Source organism: Pungitius pungitius, chromosome 18 (assembly GCF_949316345.1).
Source record: "Pungitius pungitius chromosome 18, fPunPun2.1, whole genome shotgun sequence".
NCBI classification, from domain to species: domain Eukaryota; kingdom Metazoa; phylum Chordata; class Actinopteri; order Perciformes; family Gasterosteidae; genus Pungitius; species Pungitius pungitius.
The window spans coordinates 15,003,087-15,031,057 of NC_084917.1; the positions used below are offsets into that span (position 1 = coordinate 15,003,087).

General features: G+C 42.1%; 3 protein-coding genes across 4 annotated transcripts; 1 reads left to right on the forward strand and 2 right to left on the reverse strand.

Moving 5' to 3' along the window:
• Positions 1 to 404: 404 nt before the first annotated feature.
• Positions 405 to 10,450, forward strand: LOC119226839 (serine/threonine-protein kinase Nek7). 2 transcript variants are annotated; one of them, XM_037485162.2, is made up of 10 exons: positions 405 to 533; positions 3,700 to 3,800; positions 4,470 to 4,610; positions 5,445 to 5,528; positions 5,609 to 5,719; positions 6,129 to 6,237; positions 6,477 to 6,584; positions 6,796 to 6,890; positions 8,183 to 8,296; positions 8,911 to 10,450. In XM_037485162.2, exons 1-10 carry the CDS (start codon positions 515 to 517, stop codon positions 9,019 to 9,021), a joined length of 993 nt encoding a protein of 330 aa, XP_037341059.1. In that variant the 5' UTR covers positions 405 to 514; the 3' UTR covers positions 9,022 to 10,450. The 2 variants fall into 2 exon arrangements, with proteins under 2 accessions (XP_037341059.1, XP_037341060.1); XM_037485163.2 differs by having other exon boundaries at positions 5,466 to 5,528.
• Positions 10,451 to 11,157: 707 nt separating this feature from the next.
• Positions 11,158 to 16,052, reverse strand: psmb7 (proteasome 20S subunit beta 7). Its single transcript, XM_037485164.2, has 8 exons — positions 15,898 to 16,052; positions 15,198 to 15,291; positions 14,256 to 14,353; positions 13,595 to 13,735; positions 12,555 to 12,670; positions 12,134 to 12,192; positions 11,888 to 12,039; positions 11,158 to 11,362 (listed from the first exon to the last, which is right to left on the reverse strand). Exons 1-8 carry the CDS (start codon positions 15,957 to 15,959, stop codon positions 11,251 to 11,253), a joined length of 834 nt encoding a protein of 277 aa, XP_037341061.1. The 5' UTR covers positions 15,960 to 16,052; the 3' UTR covers positions 11,158 to 11,250.
• Positions 16,053 to 18,310: 2,258 nt separating this feature from the next.
• LOC119227079 (steroidogenic factor 1-like) lies at positions 18,311 to 24,796 on the reverse strand. Its single transcript, XM_037485548.2, has 7 exons — positions 24,739 to 24,796; positions 24,543 to 24,645; positions 24,303 to 24,444; positions 21,687 to 22,297; positions 20,593 to 20,712; positions 19,428 to 19,569; positions 18,311 to 18,873 (listed from the first exon to the last, which is right to left on the reverse strand). The coding sequence occupies exons 2-7, from the start codon at positions 24,642 to 24,644 to the stop codon at positions 18,572 to 18,574; spliced, it is 1,419 nt and encodes a 472-aa protein (XP_037341445.2). The 5' UTR covers position 24,645; positions 24,739 to 24,796; the 3' UTR covers positions 18,311 to 18,571.
• Between the last annotated feature and the right edge of the window lie 3,175 nt (positions 24,797 to 27,971).

A 27,971-nucleotide genomic window follows, 5' to 3' on the forward strand; every position in this document is an offset into this window, starting at 1 on the left:
ATATAGTTATAGTGAACATTAAGGTCCTGCATCTGTGAGGATGAAGTGGTTATTTTTTGTCCGATTTTAACAGCATGACAAAGAAATTCGTAACCGCTAGCCAATGATTTCATACTTATTTAAATGTTACAAATAATATGCATGGACACATAAAGGCAGGTATATTTTTGTGTTCAAAGTTGGATCAGGTGAACCTTGATGGGGGATCATTTATTTTCATTAAAATGATGCCCATAATCCACACAATGACATATATATATATATAATGTTATATAGTAGCATATAATGTCATATGACAGGTTTTCCCAAACATATGGGCTATATATGTACGTGGAATGACTGAATAAATATAACAATACGTGGAATGACTGAAATGTATCCGAGCAAGTCACTGTATTCACTAACATGGGTTGTTCCCATGAGAGACCCGGAGGAGGGGTATCTCTCAAGCAGGGGAGTGCCACCATAACGCGGACCAATGTAACTTGTACAAACTGTTTCAAGTTTGCAGAACATGACTGACTCCTCTCTAGGTAAGACTCGTTTCAAAACAGCCTCGCCCAATCGTTCCTAGACACTTTTAAAAATAGTTAGCTTAGCTAACTTCACGTTAGCTTCTTTCGTGCACGAGCTACCCGTTGACCCGTTTGCTGAGTGTGTGCACTGCACGAGCCGACTCCACCGAGCGAGCGGCAACGTTACGTTCTGTTTAAAACGGTACACGTTTAACGCTATAACGTATTAAAGCGACTGCAACGTTACGACGTTAAAGAAAATGTAACGTTATAACGGTAAACAGACGGTAACGTAATAACGTTAAACATACTGTAACATTAAAACACATCTTCTTGTTAACGGGCATCTTCTCACACTTTTGGCTCGGTAAACGTTAATTTGTTATTTTTTAACATTACAGTCTGTTTAGCGTGACATTCTGATTAACGTTACATTCTGTGCAACACGTTATGACGTTAAACAGACTAACGTTAAACAGAATTTCACTTTAAACACACTTACGTTAAATATACTGTTTTGACGTTACAGTCTTTTTTAACGTTACGTTCTGTTTAACGTTACTAACGTAAAGTCTGGAATAGCGGCAAACATATCATATGGTTGCCATATATATATATATATATATATCCGCCCCCCTGGACGGAAACGGCTGCATTGAAACCAGCATTTTAGGCTGTTGAGACTGAGATCAGTTTCATTTCACGCGTTGACATGTGGCTACTGCCTTTTAACGTTAAGTCGGCTTGAAGCTCAACTGCCTGTCATTCTAACTCGGTTAGAATCAAGTAAATGATCAAGTAATGATAGTGCTGTACGGTCTTGAGATATGTATTGTTTCATAACAGGAAACCATTGCAAAACAGCTTCTTTTCGTGTAATCGGCATTAACAAATTATATGATATGGTATACAATGATAATATTCAGTGTAAGACAACATTTTGGGACTACGTTGGCTGGGTATTGCAACAATGTCTCACAGACTCTCAAACTTCGGAGAGCGTCCAGGCCTGTGAACATGGTGCATCTAACATGCAGGGTGGTGGCAGAGCCTCATGTCTGTGTCTATTGTGTGTGTGTGTGTACAAGGACGTTACGTGGAATGCTGTAGTAACAGCAGCGGTTCTTTAAACATTCTATAATTACACAAGGGTCAGCTGTGCGAGTGGACCGGTGTCCCGGGGAGTGTGAGAGCTGCCTTGTCTCTAGTCCGAGGGAGGCCATGTCTTCACTACACACACTGACATGCAGCTCTACCGTTCTCCGTCCTTGTGGCTATTGTAGGAACGAAGAAACCTACAACTGAGAAAGGTCTATGGATTGAAATAAATGGGGGCCACGTTTAACAACATAGAAAAAATGTCAAAATATCACTTCATTAACTCTCATTCGACTGCAGTTTATTCCAGGTCCAGGTATCTGGTTGAATGCTTGCTTCTTATCAAAACGTGCAACTTTAAGCAAAAACGTGTGTGCTGAACATTTGTAGCAGAATATACTGTTTATGAATAGTCTGTTTTGTACAAAAACCAAAACGTCGTAGACACGGGACACATGACCCATGACACATGTTTTTAAAAGATAACGCTAAAAATACTTGAAGTCAACGTTATGATTCAGAGGATCTAACATTTTCATAATTTCGTGTTTATGGAGGATGTTCTATGAATTACTTCTATTCCACAATCGAAAGGAAAATAAATCCAATAAACCTTTCACAGCGTCCCTGATGGCAGTAAATTGTATTTATAAAGTAAAGCAACGGTTTTGTTGAAAGATAAAACTGATGTGAAAGCATCCAAAAGGAAGTCAAAAGTCAGAGGTGACTAACGTGGAAGTATTCTGGGCCAGAGAAAAAGGAACTTTGTCAATTTATGATCAACAAGCTCATTTTTATAATACCTTTATGCATGCAGCTTGTGGCTCTTATTCAGCCATTCTAAGATATCTAAGATTCTAAGTCTTATTTTTATGTAAGAAATTTGTAAATTCCCACTGACTGAAGTGATGTGGTTTGAAAAGGAATCATGTGTGGCAGTAGAAAGACGTGAGCATCCCAGACCTCTGTTGAAGGGAAGCCTCGATACTGATGTTGGGCATCAGGCCGATATCAAGCTTGTATCAATGCCAATAGGGCTGATCAGGTCAATTTGATATCCTCGCATAACTTTACTCTTGAAATAATCCAATGTCAGTGTAATACTTAACATACTCTTTCATTTAAATATGTTTTACTATTCCATGTTGTTGTGCCCAAAAACCTTCAGGCGTGAGCGAAGAACTTCAGGATTGCTTCAGTTGAAATAAAGTGTTTTTATTAAAAATAGAAGTTGTGATACAATGTCATAAGGCAGTTTGTCTTGGTTTTTTCTGACTTTCTGAGTATAGTCATTCATACTTTGGAACAAGCCAGATTCATGGTAAGGATTTGGAAGTATCCCCCTTGTGTCCTACACACCCTCGCACACACCTATTTTCGACCTATTTGGCAATCAAGTCAATGGTGCCTTGTGGTATGGAAAACAAGAACACAGGATGCATTGACCCAGCCTGGCACACACCCTCTGTCATCACCTGTCAATCACTGCTGTCATGAAAGCTCAAACAAAGGAGTTGTGGTTGAAGTGTAGAAAACACGTTCACGAGGTGCAACCCCACCAAAGTGTTGTTTCAGTGTTAACAGTTTGAGAAACCAGACACTGATTCCACAGCGCTTTCTGTCAACCAATAATGCTTTGCAATGCTCAGTCAAAAAAAGTTAGTAAGAAAAGGTTGAACCACTGGTGTAGATCACCTAGTGTACAATCCTGTTTAACTCCGTAGAAACCTTCAGACCAATTTCATTTATTGCTATAATTTGTCCCTTTTCAAAGTGGATTTTAAATTGTGTTATGGCATCACTGTCCTCAAAGACCTTCTGCTCTACTTCCCTATTTAAAGGAATAATGACTAGCACTGCAGTCAGTCTGTCTAATCTGACACACACACACACTTCTGAAAGTTTAGAAGGTGACACCGAGATGTGGTATTACTGCCGTTTCCTGCTGTCATTCAGTGGAGCTCGCTTGGCAGCCAGCAGGTCACCATGCCTGATCTCTCTGCCGCCTCCAATCACTTCACCTTTCATGCTAAATACTATGTTGCTCTGGAGGAGCTGAATAGTTGACAAATCTTCTCTGTTGCAGGAGTAGTTGGCTGTGATGCTGCCATGGAGGCACAGAACAACAACCAGCACACCTTAGACAATCACAACAATCTCAACGAAATACCCGGTCAGGAGGATCAGGTAGGGCATTAAACCAACGCATTAAGGGACTGAGAGAAGCTAAATGTTGTTCTAAAACGTGTGGTGTCTGTGGATCATATTTTCTGCGTTTGTTTCTACCGCGTCTTGTTTTGTGTACACTGATCAACATCAAAAGGAATAGTTTGACAATTATTGGAAATGTGATTATTCTCTTTCTTGCTGAGAGTTATTTTCCATTTAATTCTTACTTAAACAATATCGATATATAGATGTTTTACTGGTTGCATTCACCCATATGTTGCCAGAAAATCAGCAGAGACTCCAGGGAGTCACTGCCCAGCAAAGAGAGGGTACACAACACCCAGTTTAACCACATCCACAATGAGCGTGCTCATCAGTGAGCAGGTGCTGGTTCAGCATCAGAGCCACGCCGTCTTTGTTCCCCTTTTTTCAGCCTTTGTATTGAGACAAGGGAGTGGACACGCCATTTTCACTAAAACCACCAAACGTGAATGTAACGGCTCTATACATTGGTTTGTCTGTATAGGATTTGGACGTTGGGACAACGCAATGTATTCCCCATTACGTTTATTGATTCACTTGTTTTCTGTCCAGTCAGTGGTTGAAATTGAACATCAAGCTTCAAGCTTCCTGATGCACTTTAATGCACCACATTGTTGAATCTTTTGATGTTTTTTCCATGTACAGAAAAACGTTCCGAGCTGTAAGTTCTTCTGCACTCTGGGTAACTTCCGGATTGAGAAGAAGATTGGAAGGGGCCAGTTCAGTGAGGTCTACAAAGCCACGTACCTGCTGGATGGACAGCTGGTTGCACTGAAGAAAGTCCAGGTACAGCACTCGCAGCAGAACCTTATTCCCAATTCTAAAATCATATATAAATCAAGCCTTAATTCCCTCAATAAAGATGAGTTTATGCTCTTTATGGTCTTAATCTCAAGTCTCACGAAGAATGATGTTCATTCAGTGAATGCAGGCCATGCTGTAGGGCGGGCTTACTGTGATTGACAAGTGCTGCTGCTACCAGGGCCATATACTGCGCCTCGATGGCATGCCTCTGTATTCAAAGGTGTAGAGAAATTCTCTCTACCTGGACTTGGTTGGACTTTAATACCGTGGTGTAGAACATGAGCTGAGTGTGCGTAAACTGTTTCGTAATCAACTTCAACACTGATGCAGATGTATCTACAGAAGTAGGAAAGATGATAATATTTATTTCTTAAATGGACTAGTACTGGGCATCTTATTCAGACTACAGTAGATCCTGTTCAGTCCCAAATAATCTGAGAACAAAACAAAAACACCAACTTCAACGAAGTCGTAGGAAATCCATAAAAAATCCTAACATGATGAGTCCCTTTCCATAAAATATGTAACGTCTCCACCTTAAGTGTCACATGGTGGGTCCGGCTAACATTAACTGCTCTCATGGCAAGTTTTGTGGCAAATAAGTCGGTCTCACAAGTAATCAAGGTTCAACTTCATTATTTTTGTTTTACATCTCCAATTTCCATTGTTTTATATCTTAAATTGTGGCATTTTAGTGTTTCCCTGATGGTCAATATGGAGTATGAGAATGGATTTCGGCGTTTACCTGTTCATCTGAGTCTGGGCTTGCAAAGGTCCATCCATCCGCTATTACCATAACTTATAACTTCATGTTAGCTAGTGTCTTTGTCACTGCAGATCTTTGACATGATGGATGCTAAGGCCCGGCAGGACTGCATCAAAGAGATCGATCTACTAAAGGTAAAGATGATGGAACATCACCGTTGTGTTCAGTGGGTCATTGACACAGAACTTTGCTTCTTTCCGTTTGTCCACTGCAGCAACTGAATCACCCCAATGTGATCAAATACCTCGACTCTTTCATTGAAGACAATGAGCTCAACATCATTCTGGAGCTGGCAGATGCAGGAGATCTGTCCCAGATGATACAGGTCAGAAAGCACCAGAATCTGCATAGCTTTACTTTGGATGAATACTGGTGGCTGAAAATGAGATCTCTGTGTTACCTGGGAAAAGGTTGGCTAAGCCCCGCCCACCCGCTGGTACTGCATCAAGCTCACAGAACTAGCTTGCAGAGCATGGCTGCACACTGCCACTGCAATACTACATTATCCCTACATTTAACCACCAGTAGCTCCAAATCCACAAAAATACCCTGAAAGATAAAGATAAAATAATCTATTGAAAGTCAGTGGCCCCATCATGTTAGGAACTGGCCGATGCTACTAAGCTTTTGGCTGCTTTAATCTGTTCATTTGTCAAAAGACAAGAGAAAAAGCAATACATTCTGGCCCCACAGATTGTTTTATGGTTTAATAATCATGCCTTGCATCTGTTTAGTATTTCAAGAAGAAGCGCCGCCTCATCCCGGAGAGGACTATATGGAAGTACTTTGTGCAGCTGTGCAGTGCTGTGGAGCACATGCATTCACGCAGAGTAATGCACCGCGGTAATCAGCCACTCAATGGTTCACACATTTGATCATCTTTATATTGGTTGGTAATGTCATCCATCCCTCTGCTCCAACCAAACCATTCTCTTAGCTCTGTTCTGCTTTCAGCTTTTATTTTGTTATGCTGACTCCTTCCTACTTCAGTTCTTACTTAACAGTCAATATGCACCATAGTACTTTCAACATAGGTATTCTTTCTCAGCTTAAAACGTTCTGATAAGCTGTGTGTGTGTCAGATATCAAGCCAGCCAACGTGTTCATAACAGCCACGGGGGAGGTAAAGCTGGGTGACCTGGGATTGGGACGCTTCTTCAGCTCTAAAACCACGGCAGCACACTCCTTAGGTAAAGCCTATGCAACATGTCCCACATGCATATTCACAACACATGGACTCTACATCCATATTTTTGTCATGCAAATAACAGTAAGATACTGCTCAGTTGTATATTTTAAGACAAATGTTGTATCAAATCCTCTGAATACTATGACATGCATTGATTTCATGTGCTAGATTGTGATGGTATCACTTTTGTTTGTGACCCTTGTCTGTCCCAGTGGGGACACCTTACTACATGTCACCGGAGAGGATCCATGAGAACGGATACAACTTTAAGTCCGACATCTGGTCCCTGGGATGTCTTCTGTATGAGGTACGATAACTTCCTTGCCTTGCAAACAGCAAAAGACCTGTTCTGTTAGAACTACTGCCTCAGAGTGGTATCAGTCGGCTCCTTGTTAAATCCTCATAAAGCGTACTGGCTGGGGTTTGATAGTTGCGTATCCTCGCAGTTTGATGCACATCTGCCCATGATGCCATGCGACAGTCCTGTATGGTCTCAGAGTGTCCGTGTCTGTGGAAACAGGACAAGAGGGTGCCTGGATGCTCCCTATGCTTTGGGATAGAGGAGAGGAACGCGTTCATCGTTTCATTGGCTTTGACCAGTGTCTAGCTAGCTCTCGTTTGCAGGCTAGTAGCTCAGCGAGCTGCTGTCCCAGCCTCTTTCCATCCAGATAATGGACCTCTTTCTTTGCCACATCTCCATGTATTTCATAGGAATGCATTGTTGAGTCAGCCTTTCCCCAGGGACAATGGCCTGCCAGTCCTCTGTGTTCTGGACACTCTCTGTGCATGTGAGGATGTTTTGACTGGCCCACAGAGACTGAATGAGTGTCATTTATTCTCTGGCTGCATCACCACATCCTCCACATGAGATCGCAGACACTTTTCATACCTCCCTCTCCTCTACCCCCGATCGCTATTAGTTTATTTTTAAAAATTGTTTCCCTTTTTACAGCTCCTTAAGTATTTACTTCTTCACTTCACTCTCCATTAAAGCACATTTGTTCATAAAATGTCTCATCTAGTTTCTTTACTTTGAACTTTGAAGGAGCAGACCTTCAGACGTATTCAGCATCCTTTCTCAGGATCACATGCTGAAGTTATTTTAATGGTCCAAAGGCCAGCGAGCAAGCAGCCCAAAATACCAACCTAAACTCCTTTTACACACAGATTACTGCAGTCAACATCTGGTGGGTCAGTACTGACGTTCTACGAATGAAAATGCGGTGCTAGATGCTGAGAAGCTGACACTGCACTGAATTTATAAGACGAAGGTGAAGTCGTAGGAATGGATGTAAAAAGAGGGAATGTGTTTAATTCATATGAATGGTTCTATTATTCACCTTTTAAAGCTAGCATTTTGAATCTTCAGGGTTAAAAAAATATCGATATTTTATACATGTATTGTAGACATTACCTAGTTAAATCCACTCACCCACACTCAATCCTCTGAATCAGAGCCCAGGTCCTGCTAACCCGCGTGTTAATGTGTCCTTTGGCAGGACACTTAACCCCAACATTGCTCCTGCACACACACACACACACGCACATACCACTACCTCTATCTTCCTCCTCAACCAGCCTTTCTTCTTCCATTCCCAGATGGCAGCGCTGCAGAGTCCGTTTTACGGGGACAAGATGAACCTCCTCTCCCTCTGCCAGAAGATAGAGCAGTGTGATTACCCCCCCCTCCCATCTGACCATTGCTCTGAGAAGGTAGAGCCGCACACACACATATATTACTACCATCTTTCACTTTACTGCTATAGTCAATGTTGTCAAGAGATAACACGGCTGCATCAGTGAGGATCAATCCAGTCATTTGTGTCTAATACCTCTTTTTTATCTTTAATTGCTATTCCTTGAAATATGGGCACTTATTCATACTTTGTTCATACCATATTCAATCTGTGTAGATTCTGTTTATTTTATTGTGTGCGTCATGTATGTTTATCTGTGTCTATCCCATGTTTCCACATAATGCCTGGCTTAGTGGAAGGACTGAGAGCAGGGACAGCTAGCTTAGCACAATTAGGAGTGAAGGAATCCACCCTCATTCTTGTGTATGTAAATTGCGTCTAGCTCAAACATCCACTTGGACTTGCTTGTGTTTATATGTCAATGAGAATCCACTAAAAGAATACAAAAAACAATTACAGTGCATTTCCCCGCAATGAATGCAGTCATTATGACACCTTCCCACAAATCTCTAAATGAAGTGATATATCTTGGATGGACATGGATTTAACCTGCAACCTTGAGGCGGTAACTTTAGTTTAAGAGTCAAAGAGGAGTGGCTTTGAGTGGCTAATAAAGCCTTCTTTCCACAGCTGCGGGAGCTGGTCAGCATGTGCATCAACCCGGAGCCGGACCAGCGGCCCGACATCGTCTTTGTGCTGCAGATCGCAAAACAGATGCACGTGTGGACCTCCAGCACCTGAGCGCCAGCGCCCTCTGAGGACGGGGACTCAGCAGTGGTGCAGCACTTGCTTCATGGGGCCGAGTGTCTTTAGCTGAGGACGGAGAGCCGTGCTCACAGATGTCTCTCAGCTCTGTTCCCCACGTTGGTTGCATTCCAGGTGCACACCCTGCGCGTCGGGTAAAGCCGAGTAAAGTGCTGTAGGGTTCAAAAATTGATCCACTTTTATTGGAAGCAAAAACAAAACATGAAAGCTAATGTATAATTGACGGGTCTAAATAGACCGAGTACTACGGTACTACGCGGTGTGGAGAAGGGTAACAGACTGCCAGCTAGAGGTTAACAAGAGACACAGCTAGATATTTTGGTGGCCCTCACAGCTGGCTGACTATTGGTTAAGGTTGGCTTAGCTGCCAAAACAACGCTCTGTGATTGTAGGACTGCTACTATTCTAAAGCTTTCAACCACATGCCTTGGTTTTCATTGGCCCATGGACAATGGACACTGGTCCGTCTCTTTGGACGCCTGCGCGCTTAGTCTCCGTTATCCAGTAGTAGTACAGTAAGTAATACCACTGATTGTTACAGCAGGAACTTTGTCATGTTTATAACACAAAGCCGGAGTTGGGAAATTGGGAGATTGTAACTTGGAAAACTATTGTGTTGCATTATGAGACGTCCCTTTTTATTATGTCTACTATAAAAGTGCAGCACCAAGTCCTTAAAGTAACATTCTGTGTACCCTGAGACCTGTTGACCCATAAACGGACAACGTTTGCTGCATTTTTAATCTGTGATGATCTTGATGTCGCCTTAATTCGTGTGCATATTATTTTTAGTACGGGCAGAAGGAAAGAAGGAACGTATCAAGCACATTTTATTTGAGTGAATGACCATGTTGTCATGGGAACATTTATACATCTTCCCCTACTGGGGAATTAGCCGAGTAGCTCTTATAAGATGTGTTTTACAAATCTTAACAAGTTTTTATAGATCCAGACCATTGTTACTGTGAACCGGTCAAAGAGATGCTGTGAACGTCACTTAGATGGCATAGAACGAGAAATACGTGGATCCACTTCTTTCATTCCCAATATAATATGACACCAGAGCTGTTTGTGAATAAGCTGTATGGCTCACTGTGGAAGACTGGGATCTTTCTTTAATGTGAGAGGCACCATAAGGCTTCCTTCAAACATTGGAAGCACAGTAATATTAGTACATTGAATTCAGATCAAATCTTGGATTTTAATTTAAGTGAAAGCCTTTTTAATGCTGCAACTTATTGTTAAAAAAAATATATGTGTAGAATATGCAAATGGGTTCACTGATACCCAATGTGTGGCAGCAATGCATTCCTAACATCTAACTTATACCAAGTCATTTATTCATTCCTTCTGAAACGACTACTTGTTCACGATGATAATGTAATAAATACGAGTTTCCAGGTTACATCATGTGTTTTAAATCTTCATATTGCATCAGCTGTGCTTTCATAAACTTGAGACCTTTTACTGTGCATTTGTACTCGCACGCACTAAATATCCTCACAATCCGTCCAGTGTGCAGGGCGCCCCCTGCTGGAGGAACACACAGCTGCACCACGACTATTTCTGACAAAGCTGAGTGAGTTAAGTTATAAAGGTGACAAAAACAAAAGTTATATGTGGAGATACCACAGATAACTATCACCATATCGATAGAAAACTCTTAATGAATATATCAATCAGGATTTCAACATTAAAGAATTACACTTTTTGGACAGCACAGGTCCAGACAGATTGTTTGATGACACTTTTGGGGGTAAAATTAATTTGAATTTATAAACAAATCCACAATAATCAGGTGCCTAAATACGCACAAGCAGGCTGTGCTTCCTGAAATGTGATGGAGGAGTTGAGTGAAGTTTGTCCACATTAGAAAATGCACTAATCACCAACGTGTTTGAGGACCTGACAGTGGATTCAAGAGTTGGCTTTAAAAGGTGGCGCCAACGCCTAATAACTAAAACAATAGACCACAGGGACTGCACAATGGCACAACTTCAAACTATTATTTTAGATAAATGTGCGATTGGAAACAGGATTCGGACAGCACGCGTCTTTTCAAAAGAGCTTCTATTAAAACCTTTTTGAAAAATTGGTGGTCAACAACACAAATCAACTCAAACACTTTTATTGGAAATCATGGAAAAACATGCGATTTGTGTTAGGAATTGTGAGGGGTGCATGAAGGAAGGTGGGGTCAGTATCTTAGGAGGTGTCCATGGTGAGTACAGTTTCCTCCACCACCTCCAGGTTCAGCGTGGTCACGGACTTCGTCAACACACCAGTGGTTCCTCTCTTGTACTTGTAGTCGCCAGTTCTACAATAAAATAAATGATAGAGCTGTAATGTTGCAACACCTCAGACAGCAGATGAGCACGTCAGACGGATCAGAATAACATGAATAAGCTTGTCTCAAACACTGTCTGTACTCCCGGCCAATCGCCTTCAAGCTCATGCTGCTTGTTCCTTGTAGTGCACGTGAGGGGGCCAACTGGCTAGCAACTGCTTGGCTGCCACCATGTTAAGAAAATATATAAGAGTCGTGCATGCATGCCGCATTGTGGATATATAATGAGGCATTTTTAGTACAAAATGTCATGCTGTTGTCAATTTAATCTGTTGTAGAAACAGATTTATATAAAACCGTATCCCAAATTCAACTTTATACTCCGACTTCAGAAAATCTCCCTATATCACACGTGATGATGTGGTATCAACAGATTCCTGTCAATACAAAGCGTGAAATATAGCAACATATAAACCCCACAAAGTACCAAGCTAGGAACCAAAAAGGAAATAGTGTGGACAAACACAACCAGGATGGAGGGGTTTGAGGTCTCACCTGACCCCCTTCTTGTTGGCCTCATCGTGGGGCCGGATGTAGTCCAGCTTGCCCTTGGTGATGACGCACAGGTCAATGTTGCTGCCAGAGCCCAGGTCGTTAAAGATGCCTGCGGCGATGGCGTCTCGCACCAGACGCTTGGCGTCCTCCTCCTTTGAAGAAACAGAGGAAATGAAAAGCAGCACGTTGCCACAAGTATCCAACTTGCTGTGAGAGGATTGTGGGTCCGTGCTCTCCTGTACGCACCTCCATGTCAGGCTTGTAGCGGTCCTCAAACACCGCCATGGCGGCCAGGGACCCAGAGCCTTTAGAAGAAAAAAAAAACCAGCGTTTAGGTGGGACACAGAACCCTGCAAACCACGACGGCTTAATGGAAGTCAGATTGTGTACGAGATCAGACTGCCAACTATTATACACAGGGCCAGAGAAACAGGGTGAGGCTTTGTCTCCAAGGTGGGTGGTAATAATAAAAAAAGGTATCCTACTCTGCAGGATTATGTTGTTTCTGTTCCCATCTTGAAGAACGTTAACGCTGCTGGACGCTTTACTCTTCCCATAACGAATCATCAACTTAACATTCAGGCCTATTTCCATTATTTCATAACGGTATAAAGAAGTTGGAGATCTATTGGAAACAGGAGTGTTCAAGGTGGGGACGGAGACTGACCCATGGTGACGTACGGCAGCTTGTCAGTGGAGCCGTGAGGATAGATGCTGTAAAGATGGGGACCGTTACAGTCCACTCCACCCAGGACCAGAGCAGCGCCGATGTAGCCCTGATACCTGAACAAACACACAAACCAGCTCACTCACAAATGCAAATCACAGATTCACAGCTAGCAGAAAACATCTAGCAAGATGGATTTTTGAAAAAGAAATGGAAATACACATTTTTGCACCAATGTTGGATGGTTTTGATTTCCCTGAAACAACAAAACAAGCTTTGCAGTCATTTCACAATAGGAAACCAGCTGTGAGATACCGGTTCAACTAGCATCCGACTTCCTTACAGTACGAGTTATTCACATTCCGTCATAGCTGCGACAACTGATATTTTTATTTGGAAGGGAGCAGAATTTATTTTTACACCTCATCACTGAGGGCCAGCACTCAGAGCTCCTTGTCTTATGTGTATTAAGATTGTGTCATGGTTATAACCATTGATAACCTACAACAAACGCTCTAACACTGTAAAACACCACAACACAACAGTTTGTGACAAACAATTTGTAACACTAACAATTTAACAAAAATGACCCCGCCAAAGTGCATGTTGGGTACAGCTCGCTCGCTATCACAAAAAGTAAAACACTGAGAAGAGCGATGCAGGAGGGACAACAAGAGATGGACCAACACCCCTTTGTTTGGAGGCTTTTTGCTTATGAAAAATACCATGTAAGATACTTCAGAAAACGATTTATTACGATGTTGATTGAGCCGCTAGTATTGCCTCTGGTGGCATCACTAGCAGCCACAACAGCTAACCTGCTAACACGCTAAAGAGCTAAATTGCCAGTCAGTGTGAGCAACTAGCAGTGAACAGCTGTTCAGGTTGCTAGCGTTTCTTTAAGGCATCGATGAATTAATGTGTTTACTCAACAAAGGAAATACCGTGATCTACCGTGAACCCGCCAGAATCATAGCAGGTACCGTGATGGGAGTTTTTGACCATACCACCCAACCCTTCTGTCCTGTTGAGGCGTGTACCTGAAGAGCATCTGCTTCAGCATGCGGTTGGCGGTGGCCACACGGGGCACCCGGCCTGTGGAGAGGGCGTGCAGCTCCAGGTTGGAGGAGATGATCTGAGTGGTCATCTCGGTGTCTGCAGCTGTTCCTGCCCCACAACAGCTGGACAACAACACAACGGCAAACAGTCAGTAAGACAACACTCTTCACAAGGATGAAGACTACACAAAGCCACAGTGTGCAGGCCGGTCACAACAATTAGCATATCGTCTTATCTGAACATTATCTTATCTGTAAATGACCTCCAGCCTTTTTGCCGACCTCGATGTTGCCTGTTGTGATTGCATGTGTGTGTTTACAGAAGAATGTCAGCAAAAAGTTAAGCAACATGATGTCATAATAAAGAGCAAAAGTCCATTAGAAGCTCTTTCAAAGACTTTACTCGCATTATGGTCATCTATAAAGTGGTGATGAAATGATTATCACATCATTTATCAAAATTATTTCAGAGACAACAAATCATTTAACAAGTTATGTTTAGTACTAGACCATTCAAAGCATGCAGCCCAGAGACATATAAAACACATCAGCTCTTCATCCTCATCCTTTGGAAAACTGCTGTGTCACCAAAAGTTCTGAGCAAACTCAAAGGCCAACCTCAGTCAGAGGTCCAATCACTTACTAAATGTTGGGGGAGATGTAGTGGATCTTGGAGCAGTTCTTGTCTGCCACTATCATGCCCTCGGTGGCTCTGGTGTCTGCTCCGAGGATGACGCCATCCTACACAGGGGCACACAAATCATTGCGTCAGTGCTTTTCAGTTGGATTACTTTCTGTCATTCTGACCTTCAGCCCATCAGCTGACACTTTGTAGTTCCTTGTTTCTCTCATTGCTCAGAATTCAGTCCCTTTCCGACCTCACCCAACACATTCAGGCCTATACAAGTGTGCGTTAGAACATGGTTTGATCATTTTTTTCCAAAATAATATTTTTTTTCCCTGAATATTTGAACAGTTATAGAACTCAAGGATGCCGTTTGCCCAAGACGAGTCAAATATCACCTCGGATTAATATATCTAGCAACTCATTTGTCTGACCGGGAGAACAGCACATCAGCTGGAGTCCCCCTCGCATGGCAGATAAGAGTATTTGATAGATTTCTGATGCAGAAAGACTCAATGTTATCCACAACTTCATTGTAAACAATGCTATTTGGAAGACACTTATCTTAAAATCCCCTCAAGTGTTTAGGTTGTACCGGCTTGTAGACGTCAGACCACACGGCGGAGAAGCAATTCTAACATGACCCAAGCTCGCTGATGAATTGTCCCTCAGATAATACTTCAGTTTTGCCATTAGCCGATCATAACTATGATGGGATGGGTGTACTGGGAGGTAACAAGCCAGCCTTTCCGTTTCCATATCAATAGGCCTAATAAAACATACATTCTTTCAGCAATTTAAGATGCAGGAGTAATTCACCTCCTCCTCCTCCTCAGCGCCTCTCGGGGCATCGAGGTCTGTCTGAATTCATGGTTAACTCACCTCTGAGCTGACCATCTCTAATGTGACAGTCAGACTGAGACTTTAGACCAGGCGAGTTAGACACAAGGTGTCACTCACCTTGAAGACAACACCACAGATGGTAGTTCCTGTTTTCCGAGCAGCAGGCAGACTGCAGCCCACTTTGTTTGCTTCGCCTTCCAAAACTGCATTTCTGAAAATGAATTACCGTGAAAGGCGGCAACCGGAAACAATTTTCAAAATATTGATGAAACGCAACAGTAGAGACAATCCAATAAAGCGTCTTTAGAGATTTTAAAGGCATTTCAACAGGTGGTTTCGGTGGTGCACATTACGATGCTCAGCAATACATTCTTCCCTTTGCACAGCACGGAATGGCACACATGGACACAAGGGATAGACAGCTCGCTTATTATTCAGCAAGTTTAGCACGAGTTGCCGCTATTTACCGGTGCCGCAGCCGGTGTGCGTTGTATGCGGTCTGAATATAGAGAATAAATGTTCTAGAGATATACTTTTATTTCTTCAAAGATTGAGGTTATATACACTCAACACAGGGCAACAAACGTAAGTTCATGTTAGCGTCGCATGCGAACATTCATTTTAAAGCTAGTGTGGGAAACGCCTGAGTCATTGTGTGGCTGTCAAGTTAACATGAGCTAAGCTAAGCTAGCATCACGACGAAGCCCGGGTCAGACCGGCTCACTTCTACACCACGTCTCAATTAAGCGATAGCAACTCATCAAACGCAGTGAGCTGGTTATTCTGCTCTCATTTTCATCCGCTGAAAGGCGCTTACCTTTTGCAGTTTTCGAAACTGAAACCTCCGACCGGTGACTGCCGCACTGCCAATGTCGCCATCTTGGTAAAATGAGGCTTGTGTTTCCCGGAAGTAGAGGAAGTGGCCGTGAGGGCTTCTTCTTCTTCGGCTGGTCTTCTTCGGTCGGCCTGTGTCGCATTGCTGGCTCGCTGTGGAAGTGATGACGTTCACTGACGTCACATCATCGGGACTGAACATCGATTACTAATTGTATTAATTTCCCATGCTCTACATGTATGTCTTTTCTTTCTTTTAGATTTACGCCTCTTGTCTGCCTCTTTGTTGCTCTGAATGGTCCTTTGAGGCAAAGGTAGATTTTCTATTACTAAAAACATGGACATTCATGAAAATAAATCCATTATTGAAATTCTGATTAAAATATTGCAACAATGACACCTTCTCTGAATAAGAGACAATAGTAATTCTCATTGTAAAGATTTTAAATAAATTGAATGAATTTGTCAATATGAGTGTCCAAAGCCAGTAAACAGGTTTTCAAAATACTAATACTAGAAAAAACTGCATTAATGCAAGATTAAGGAGTTTACAGCATCAAAAAAATAATGTGTTATCACGACAATAACGCGTTAAAACGCCCAGTTTCATAACTAATCATCACTATGTTCACTTTCCTTTTTGTCTAATTCATTTGTTGTCTCTGCTGGTAAATCAGATTGTACTTACTGCCAACAGAAGGTCTGTTCTTGGCCGGTAACACCGTGTATTTTAAATTATGCTACTTATGTTTTGTCCTTGAACAGGACGGATGCCAACTTGATGCCAGCTGGATGTCAAGGTCGACTAGGAAATGGGATCCTGTGAGGAGGACGAGATCAGATAGTGTGCCTCCACAACAAGATGAGTGCATTATGTTGATTAAGCCTTTTATTAAGGCCGAGTGGCCAAAACAGGTGTTTGAAGGTGTAATCGGTTGGATCTCAGTGACCAATAACAAAGGTTTAATGTGCCCCGACTTTACAAAGTGTGTTTGGTTTCCCTTCATAAACTTCCCTCATGTTCCTGTTCCAGTACACTATCATGGAATAAATAATTGACTTCATATATTGCAGTACGTTCTGTATATGTAGGGAGGTGATATGTGTTGTGATGACTAATATGTCATCAAAGGTTTGTGATCATGCTGCAGATACTGACCCCCTCATCCCTGCAGTCAAATTCAATAACCGAGCATTCCTTAAACCTACAGTCCTTCATTTATAATGGAAGTCTATCACGGAATTCTATTCAATAAGAAAACACATGTCAAGGGAAAGTTTTAGGGGAAAATGTAATGCAATGGAATTGTGCTCTTATAAGGAAAAAAACATTTATTTATAATATGTCAATAATATCATCCACTGTAAGCATCATGGTGGGTTGAAAAAGCAGAACCACAAGGCACTGCTTAATAAATGTTTGCTGTGAAATTAACATAATTATTATTAATAGTAATTAAGTTTCACCTGAAAACAAAAGTTTATTTTGGAGAATTAAATGTTTTAGTAACTTGTGATAAAAACTGTTGTATATGAGCACAAAATGAATTGAATCACAACTTGAGCCATTAACTAAATTATAATCGATCAGTAATGAGCAATGACTGGTTAATGTGAGTAATTATACTTTATTTGGAAAGAGAAGTAAATCACTATCACTCACAGTTCCAGGAAATTACACAGTTGTATGGAAATCCCTTTCCATCCACCATGCAGCGTTCAACGCTCAATTCATATATGCCAGAAAGGTGCTTTGAACCTCAAAACAAACAACAGCGGGGTGTCACAATGCCAACCTAGTTCCAGTTCCACATTTTCTATCTGCTCTCTCCCCTTGTCTTAAACATTCAGATAGACTCTGTAGTTAGCTTTCATTTTTCTTAACTGAGTTAAATATCTTCAGGCTCACCCATGATGTTTTTTTACCCACTTCTCTGTATCTATATTCCAAGATATAAACCTTTGCTAATTATTAAGAGGACATTAAAATTCACATTGACACTTTTCAGTGTCAAAGACACCATATAGAAAGGTTTGTGTAAATAGATGTCAGACACTTAAAATGTCGCCCATTAAGTTTGCCATTTCTCTTCATGTCCTGATGCAAAATGTTGCGATAGTAAAAATATGTCCCTTATCATTTAATGTATATTGTCTTCCCTAATCACGAACACAGCAAAACGATACACCTGGCTAATGGGGGCCTAACGGGGGCTGGGTATTGGCAATTGACCAATAAAACCCCAGGTGTATCAAAGCTTTTCTCATTAAATAGTACCAGCTTTTTGTGCCCAGATCTGATAAATGTGCATCGACCCACATGTGACTACTGCAAAGAACAGTACCAAAGAGTGTTCCTCACCACAAGCAATAAACACATGAAATGTTTACACAAATCAACATTTGAACATGTTTTTATTGAGAACAGCATGATAATAATATGCAAATAACCTGTGGGTTGTAGCTGAAGGACACTTATAGGAGCAAAATATTACTGTAAAAACAGTGATGTTGTCAGATTATCTTCCTTTAAGCTTACAAGTGGTTTCACGGGATAAAAGTCTAATTTACAATATTATTTAATTATTCCTATTAATGGGGAAATTCCGTTTCAAAGCAGAGAACAACATCAGGGATATTCCCATGGTATTCAACATCTAACACAGCTTAATGCCTCCGTGCTGCGGACACTCACAAAGCCCCTGAGTGCTCATGCCCAGCTTTGCATGGAGCAACTCAATGAGCAGATTGTTGCACGGCACCTCACCCCCCAGGTGTTTGCAGTACAGGTATTCTTCAGCGAGGGAGCTGAGGGAGCGTAGCTCGGACAGACAGAGCAGCAGGTGAGCGAAGCGTCCGAGGAGGTGGGAGGAGGTGCACAGCGTGTACTCCAGCAGGGCTCCTTCCGCCTGCTCCTGCACGGTCTCTATGAACTGATGGTCCTCCAGCTGCTTCACATCTGCTCAGTGGGGCGGGAGGGGAAAGCGAGAGTCAAACATCATGGAGAGAGAGGAATGGAGAATTACCACACCTGGACATTTAGTAACCACATTAAGTTTGAGTTCTCTGGACTGCCTTTTTCCTATCTTGTTTTTTGTTTCTTTGTTGAAACAAATAGCATGTTGTCTCCCTCATTGGTTGAGTCCCAACCACCTGGCATCACATGTCAGTAACCTTACCAATAACAATTGCCCTTAACAGGCTTTCCCACGTAGTGTTAAATAGGTGTAACAACCTTACTTAACAAGCCTTCCCATCCTCCAATTCCTCCCTGGTGGCATTTATTGCTTATTACTAAGTATACCACATAGCTTTCCCGGTTGCACAATATAATACATTACTTGCAAACGCGTTTATATTCCATGTATGCTGTAGTTTTACAGACACGTTTTTTACTTCTGACTGGACAGGTACCTCAACTGAAATAAGTAAATAATTCACCAAATCTGTGTGGAACTCCATGACTTTTTTAGGCAATAAGAAACTTTACCAAAAGCATTAATTGCCACTAACCTGGGTTGAAGAGGATGATGAACTTAATGCAGGCAAACTCTTGGCGGTCCACTTTTATGATGTGAAGCTTCTCAACCAGCTCCTGTCCTCTCTGGATTAGTCCGGCCACACCAGCGTTGGAGGCCACGTCGGACAGATCCATCTGAGCCAAAGAGCACAGGTACTGACATCAGGAACTGGGCACTATGTGTGAGGCTTTGTTTTGTCACTCAGGACTCCAAAGCTCAGGAATGATTACGTTAGTGGCGAACGTGTGTCCCCTCCTGCCAACGTTCAGTTAAACACAGATTATCTTGACAGATTTTCATGCAGTTATAGTTTAAATAATCCCTCCATCTGTTTAGTAGTCCATCAAATAACTGTAACTGTCCAGAATTCCCCATCTAACTTTGAGTTGTTAGTGGGGAACCCTGAGGCCAGCAGAGGTTGCCAAACAGCAAACCGTTGCACCCCCCACACACACAGTGGAAAGTGTTAAATGGCGTTAAATGGTCCTCTGCATTTTCACCAACTGTTACATCTGATTTGGAAATGATTCTAGGGTAGGCCAGTCTAAACAAGATTAGTGTAAATTTAAGGTTCATACAGATGAGATCTGTAAGAAAAGTAAGATTTGGTGTCTTAAAAAAAAGTTTTAATGAGAAAGTGGAATGAAACAGGATCTTCAAAATAATGAATGGATACAAATGGAAATTATATGTTTTTCTGAGAAACAAAAGATAACTTCCTTCCAAGAAAAAAAGCCCTGGCGGAAAGCCCTGTGTTTGTTACTGTTGGTCATGTGACTTCTGGGTTTGCTCCAGTTATAATTACAGCTGCTAGTGGTCGCCATGTAACATGTGCAGCGCTTCTCTAGTCTTCTGACCTCTGCACGCGCTTTAACACTACATGTCATCATTCACCCATTCACACCCATCCATGCACTAATGTTGACCATGTTCTGGATGTAGACTGGACCGGTTCAGTTCGTTTTTTAACGAATGCGGGCAGCCACTGGTAACCAGTGAAGGAAGCGCAGTAGTGGGGTAGTGTGGGGGAATTCAGGTTGAAGACCCTTCGAGCTGCTGCATTGTGGATGAGCTGCAGAGCTTTGGACGGGTGGACCTGCTAGGACGTTACAACAGTCAAGGCGTGAGATGACCAGAGCCTGTACGAGAACCTTTACCTCCTGCCCAGTGACCAGTAGCAGGCTGCCTTCTTTGCCATACAGGACCTGTCTGGAGATGACATCCAGAAGCAACAGGTCACTCCAGCAGCTGTGGAGCAACTTCATCTGGTCATTCACCTTGAAGCAGAAAGAAGATCTTATATTATTCGGACCATAGATTATGCACGTTATCTTTTTCTTTCTTTCTTTCTTTTTCACTCCTCAGATCTGCCTCGGTCCAATTCACAGGAACGGAGGCAGATAAATAAGCACAAACTTAGAGCTTTACAGAAACCTACGGGTGACATCACAGAGAGAAGATCCATATCTCACACAAGGCAAGGGTCTTTATAGTCATTCTACAATGAGGTTTTAGTTCCATTTTGAGACAAGAAAAACACAAGGAGTCATACGGCCTGAGTTTAGAAGCAGCTCTGGTGGGACGGCAACTGATACTTCTGTATCTCTCTCAAGACAGCAACATGGTTGTGTCTTGGCTGGTTTTTATCTTTTCACATCATTTGAGCACTTTGCAGGATCCTCTTTTCACAGATATCACTGACGCACAGTAGATTGGTACCAGTGATTTTCATTTTGAACGCCTGCTGTAGAGCCCTCTTGCCCTCTTGTACACTTCCCAGGCCCGTTTGTAATGTTCCCGTCACGATGCCTTTTTATTTTTCAAACACTTGCTCCGGCCATGCTTGAGTTATTGAGCCATTCGTCAATCAAGTTTATTGATTTATCAAGTGGGTTGAAATCATTTATAATATTTTTTGCCAGTAAGCATTGAATTTAAATAGAACAAAACTCTCCATGGCCGCTTTAACACTCAACCCATTGACTTAGTTCAGAAGGACAGGGGCTGATGCTTCTATGGTATGTTCTCCCTGCATGAGAACATATGCATCAAAGTCACGTGTCTGCAATAGCTCAACAGAAAATGTGAAAGTATACCATTTCTGCACCTTTCCCAATTTAATTGGACTATTATTTCTTTTATTTGTGATGTCATTGGGAAATCAATCTGTCTCGGAGATGCCTTTTGTGCAGCTACAATGCTATAAAGATAGTCATCGTAGCAACAAACAAGAGCCGTCAGAAGATCTCACCTTAAGTTGTTTGAAGAAGATGGAAGTGCGAGCCCACTCAACGATGGAGAACAGCGTCTGGTCGGCCATGAGACACATCAGGCCAAAGTTGCTGGGGTTTCCGTGTTTCTCACAGTCCGTCCGCTCCTGCAGGAGGCGAGCGGTGATCTTTTTCTGAAGCTGCAGCTCATCTGGATCAGAGCGCACAAACTCCGTCACTAGCTGCGGCATCCTCAGGCCGCGCAGAGGGAGGTGTCTTGAGCATAGCTCATCTGAGTCGAATCCCGCGGCCGAGTTGTTGCCCTGCTCTGACTTGATGGTCCAGTTTGAGGAGGCGGTATACTGGTACTGCTGGACTCCGGGTGAGTGGGATGGCAGGAGTGAACTCAGTGTTGGAAGCTGGTAGCTGATACCATGGCTCTGTGCAATGGGTGCTGGGTTGCAGGGAAGGATGGGAACTGGATGAGGGCCACGAGTAAAGGTCAAGTCTCTTTGCTGGGTTGAGGAGCCCAGTGGTGGACTGCTGGCTATTCTGAATCCACTGGCCTTTCTCTGCTGCTTGAGGGCGCGATCATGCTTGTACATGGGGCCAAACTTGTTCCTGCCACCTCGTATCCGATCTGCCCGAACAGCTGATGGGATGAGATTTGTTACGAGCAGTTGTTTATAAGCTGTCCTAATGGGCACATAACCCGTCAGATTGCTCATTCATGATGGTAAAACAACATTCACAATACATCTTTCATACTCCTCATCTTGAGGAACAACTGGAAAAAAAACCTAGGATGTACACTTCTCAGCAAGTGAATGGTATAATTAGCCCATTTCCCAGAGTTGCCCTTTCCCACATGCAGGACACAACAGGAGATTGAAAAACTATGAAAATGAAAACCCACATTTCTACATGTTACAACGTGAAGCAAAGTGTCTTCACCTTAAGATATGTTTGTATTCTTCAGGTATCATGCACTATGATAGAACGGTGATTCACACGCTCACACACTCGCTGTGAATTCCTGCCTTGCTCTGACTTATGCATCCTCTCTCCTCTTCCACCATCATGAACGATGCAACTTGAATGAAGACGAGGAGAGAGGAGACTGAGAGCGAGGATACTCGGTTAAACTTGGATGTTAAAAGGAATCACATCCACACATTCTTGATTTTGCCCCAGTTGTTTTTGTCATGATTGTCATGATTTGAATATAAGATACACCCACCGTAACAAAACAATGGTCAGGTGATGCATACGTATGACAACTAGGCAACAAGGACTTGATTTCTTAAATGTGTGTGGCATTGTCTTCTCCCTTATTGCTTCTCTTTCTGTCCTTCTTTTGCATTTCCTAAGACATATATTAGCATGATTAACAGTACCCCAGTTCTTACATGGGCTCATTCTCCTTTACACTAACTTTATACGAGGGAGCAGGCAGGGTAAAGTCTGATTAACGTCTGGTCAGCTCCTCCGGATAATGTCCATGTGGGAAGAGGGATGTCCAACTTACCTTACTTACCTTATTGGGTCCTATTAACAAGGTCACACTTTAAAATAGAACCCCAAATTGACAGTCTAAGACAATACTTGTGATACTTAAATACAGGTAATGAAGACTAAATCAGTGAGGAGAAGTAATATAAAGGAGATAACAACATGTAGTTGGAGAAGGATGGGAATAAATAGCAATGATTTTCTAAATGTTGAATTAAATAATTACTGCGCAGTAATGTTGTGAATTAGAAACATATTTCAAAAACTATTATATGAATAAATAAATCGAAAATTCTTTCTCGTTTTTTAAATGATATTAATAAAGGATGAGACTATTGCTGCTGGAGAGCAAGGTACGTCTATATGTACGTCTTATATGTCTATAATAATGAAATGCAATATTTATGTGTATTTCCTGATAAACAATAGAGGGGCACGATACCATATACTAAACATGAATATAGCGTTAACACAAATATTTGCCATGTTATTTATTTTTAGTCCTTTATAAATTTAAAATATGTTACAAATATGTTACTCAAACATTTGTAACTATTTTCTTGGCTCCATCATCGATCGTTTTTGGACTGTTTTATTTAAATGTAGTCAGAGAACGAATAAACATTTTTGATACATCTTTGTAAATCACAAAACTAAAACTTCTCAATTTTTTTAGGAATAACAAGTTATAATCACTGACTGACTTTTAATTTACTAGTTTAGTTAAATCCAATACATTTTGAAGACACTGCAGGTGAACCAAGTTATTGTCCGCCGTGGTGTGTCGCCATGATTAATTAAATCAAATCTATTAACATATCATTGGAGCAAAACGCACAGTTTGAGACTGTAATAATAAACCCACAGCCTAAGAGTGTGGAAGATAGGCCCGTTACTGTTTGGGAAAAATATATTTCATGTTAAGATTATGTTATATTTTTTCGATTATAACAATTTTTTTCGATTATAACTATTATCACCATTATTATTGTTGTTACATTCGATTGGTATCGAAGTGACCGCACATTCAACTAACGTCGGATTTGATTATTCATTTTAATCATTTCAAATATTGTAGTATAAGATATGTTGGTGTATTCGTGGTTCCTGGCCGTGTGTTTGGACACAAGTGATGCCCTCCTTACCTTCCAGCCGCATGCCGACATGAAGACACTTCTGGAACCTGCAGCACGGACAGCGCTTCCTCTGACTCACATCGATTCGGCAGCTCTGGCTGTGCGCGCACGTGTACTTCTTGTTGTTCTGGACGGTTCTTTTGAAAAAACCCTGCGAGTGTGGCAGAAGAGAGATGAATCCACCTCAGGAAGGTTGCTCGGTTCATATCGCCATTTGAAATAACACCAGTGGAGCAGAAGTAAGTGCACCTTGCAGCTCTCACAGGTGAGCAGACCGTAGTGGTAACCAGAGACTTTATCTCCACACACCGGACACGGCTCCTCCACACCGGCCCCATGTCGGAACTCCATCCTGACAAAGAGGGATGGAGCAGCGCTCAGCTCTGCGCTCCGCAGCTGTTCACAACAGTACCGAGACAGAGCCGTCACCTGGCCACTGACCTACCTGTTGATGGACGGGTCGGCCTCGAGGTGATGAACCTGCTGGCGGACTTAAATCAAAGTTGGTGTGAATGTTCTACCAGCTGCGCCCTTGTAGATGAGGTGGGGTGACGTGATCATCACAGGAGGGACTCTCCATGGTTCCTGTGAATCTGCAGCCAATGAGCAAGTCTCATCCTTGACTTCTCTGTTTCTCGGATTATACCTACAAAAAGCCTCCATATCTCTCTATGATGGACAGTTACTGTGTGTGTGTGTGTGTGTGAGTGTGTTTTTTATTGCACAGATCATATAGATCCAAAGAAGCGCCAACGCATGAGTTCATGAATGAACATTCTCAAATCCTTCAAATGTTGTTTTCCAGCCTCTCCAATCAAAGCAAAGAATATTGAAATATGTGTTTATTAGATGCAAATTTCCTTTTACTCAAGGTAAAATATTGGGGCACTTCAAGAATAAGCTAGGGTGAATTCAAGTATATTGGGGCACCAGGTAATTTATGACAGAATAAGGAAAAAGAATTTTACTTCTCACCTACGTTATCTCATGTGACTTTAGTCCTAAGCAGTGTATTAGCACCCCTAACTTTATCATAGCCTTGTCAAGTAAATTTTTTTTCCAACCAGCCGTATTAATATCTATTCATCCATTTGAACTTTGCTGACTTTCTAATTACTTTTTGTGATCTTTATCTGTGTAGTTATGTCTACAAGTGAGGGATGATGGTGTAAGACACGATGCTTGCTCTGTGGTACCCAGGACTTTATTAGAGTCATATTAATCAGCAATTTGAGCAGGAGGTGTGTTGTAGGCTGAAGGCTAATTAGCAGCAATTAGCATCTGCAAGTAGCAGCAAGGTGCCTGCCCTGAACACAGACGACTCCCTCTGCCTCCTACAGATGATATCAGCACTGTGGCGGCTGGTGGATTTTTTTTGTTGGTAGGGTCAGCCAATAAGTTTCAGTAAACATCCCAGTATGATTCAATACAAAGAAAATGTATCAAACACACATTATTTGCTGTAAAATTTGTAACATTTATTGCAACAATTAAAAGGACATATTTATCAAACAATTCAGATATATATATATATATATATATATATATATATATATATATATATATATATATAACTCCTGTTTTCATCCACATCCTGGTTGCGTGTCCTCACCACAGTCTTGTGCGCGTCGCACCTGGGTAGCATGTTAACTTTAACACGGTGACGTCATCAGACATGCCAACCCTCCCGATTTTTCCGGGAGACTCCTGAATTTCAAAGCCCCTCTCGAAAATCTCCCGGACCGACCTTTCTCCCGATTTCCTCCCGGACAACAATATTGCTACACCATCCGTCACTTTCAGACCGAACAATAATAAAGGTTATACCTTGAAGTCAAGCGCGGCAATTAGAACGGAGCAAGATGAGACTAACGTGAGTAAAGGGAGAGGGAGGGAGCATCTTGCATCTGCCACTCCTCTCTGAGCAAAGAGGTGTCATGGCTACAGGTGCCAGCCGGGCGATGACACGCCCCCCTTTCCTACAAATTGAATTTCACAGGTGCTGCTCATTGCTACGCTCCTTCAAGGGCTGTGCTACAGGCTGTGAAGCATTGCACCTTCAAATACAACCATAAGTAGAGTAGTGTTGTTAGTGTACAAATTAGAGTCTAACCTCCTGAGGAGAACCCTTAAGGAATTCAAATTGTGAAATAAATGAATTACATTTTTCTTTGCGTTTGTGTGTGTGATATATATGACGACACCCCCCCCCCCCCCCCCCGGTCCTTTTGAATATCTCCCTAATTCTGAGTCAGGTCGTCATGTTCCCTTGGGCCTTCTACTTTTGGTTTAGTCTCAGTTCTTACCCTGCTTTGAGAAGATAGACGATTATCTAGGTCATCAGATGGACAAGTAAATCAAATCTGTTTTGTGGTTGCAGGCCTGTTATTTGAAATGTCAGTTCTGCCTGTTAGTCGTCCTCCCACATCCCGAGTGTTTGAGCTCCTCTTCCGCTTTGCACTGAGATAGTTCCAGGGAGGACTACTGTTTGAAGATTAATGATCTATTAACAAGCCCTCCTGTTTCTTGCTAGGCCCGATGGTGCTAGTTAGCTGGGTCTTAGCTTGTGTTTGACCAGTGTTTGGAGTGCATGGTAAAATGTCATAATTCCTACACCGTTCATTCACCTCCACGTTCAATTCTAGTTGGCCAATCTTTAGTGGCGGCTGGTCCATAGAGGGCAATGGGCCCCACCATGAGCGACAAAAAAAAATTTTTTTTTGGATAAATTACAAATTGTCTCAGCTGGGCCGTGTCCCAAAGCGGCGGGTCTACGAAGCAGTTAGCCAATCACTAATAAAGTTAATGAGTGACATTATAATTTTAGCCTGAAAATACATTGAGATTTGGGCTTGCCCTTTGCCGCCCAACACTGCAATCTCATCAAGGCGAGTCTCAGACGCGCTGTTTAACAACACAACAAGAGCGACCACCGGCAGTGTCCTTCCGAGAAGACCCAACCCAAACTCGGTACAAGAGAAGAACTTGTTATGATTTGATAAAACAGCTGGACCCAGATCAGCCTGACCTCACAATCAGACAACGGACCGGCGTGAAAGGGAAGCCGTGATGCTTCTGTAGAGACTTCTACACCTGGGGTGTTTAGCTAGCTAGTTAGCTATGTGCTAACGCTGTATATTCACGGACCGTGGGCATGACGTCCATACTTCTACAAGACCTCTTGTTAGTGACCATACAGCGGGGGCGGATGGTGTATAGGGGCGATTTGGGCAACTCCCCACAAACTGGGAGAAACAAATTCTATCAGAGCAAAAGTAGTTTTCAGTGTGTCTAGAAATATTATCTGTTATTGTCCAATCAGATCCGTCAGATTCAGGTCACGTTTCAAATGGTCGCGCGCGCCCGCCTCGAGTCCCGCCTCTCTTGGAGCGAATTCATTGACGTGGAAAATTGCCCAAGCATTTTCCCGTTGACTCTCATGTTAAAACTTTTTTTTTCGAAAATTGAGCCTTCAATGCATTTTCAATGAGGATTTGGGGCTCGCACTTATGGAATGCCGTTTTATTCAAAATTAAATAAATGAATAAATACATAAATAAATGAAATATGCATTTGAAATACATCGTGAAATAAATAAATGAGGCAATAAATACATGAATATTAAATAAATGTAATCATTTCATGGTACTTTTATTTCATAAGTACACATTTCTTTAT

Coding starts and splice junctions, on each gene's coding strand:
- psmb7 (XM_037485164.2), bottom strand. CDS start 15,959: ATGGCGACATTGGCAGTGCGGCAGTCACCGGTCGGAGGTTTCAGTTTC. Junction 13,736..14,255: donor TACATCTCCCCCAACATTTA/GTAAGTGATTGG, acceptor GTTGTTGTCCAG/CTGTTGTGGGGCAGGAACAG. Junction 11,363..11,887: donor GCCAACAAGAAGGGGGTCAG/GTGAGACCTCAA, acceptor ATTTTATTGTAG/AACTGGCGACTACAAGTACA.
- LOC119227079 (XM_037485548.2), bottom strand. CDS start 24,644: ATGGAGTTCCGACATGGGGCCGGTGTGGAGGAGCCGTGTCCGGTGTGT. Junction 22,298..24,302: donor TGTCGGCATGCGGCTGGAAG/GTAAGGAGGGCA, acceptor TCATCCCATCAG/CTGTTCGGGCAGATCGGATA. Junction 20,713..21,686: donor TCTTCTTCAAACAACTTAAG/GTGAGATCTTCT, acceptor TTCTGCTTCAAG/GTGAATGACCAGATGAAGTT.
- LOC119226839 (XM_037485162.2), top strand. Junction 4,611..5,444: donor TTGCACTGAAGAAAGTCCAG/GTACAGCACTCG, acceptor ACTTCATGTTAG/CTAGTGTCTTTGTCACTGCA. Junction 5,720..6,128: donor ATCTGTCCCAGATGATACAG/GTCAGAAAGCAC, acceptor GCATCTGTTTAG/TATTTCAAGAAGAAGCGCCG.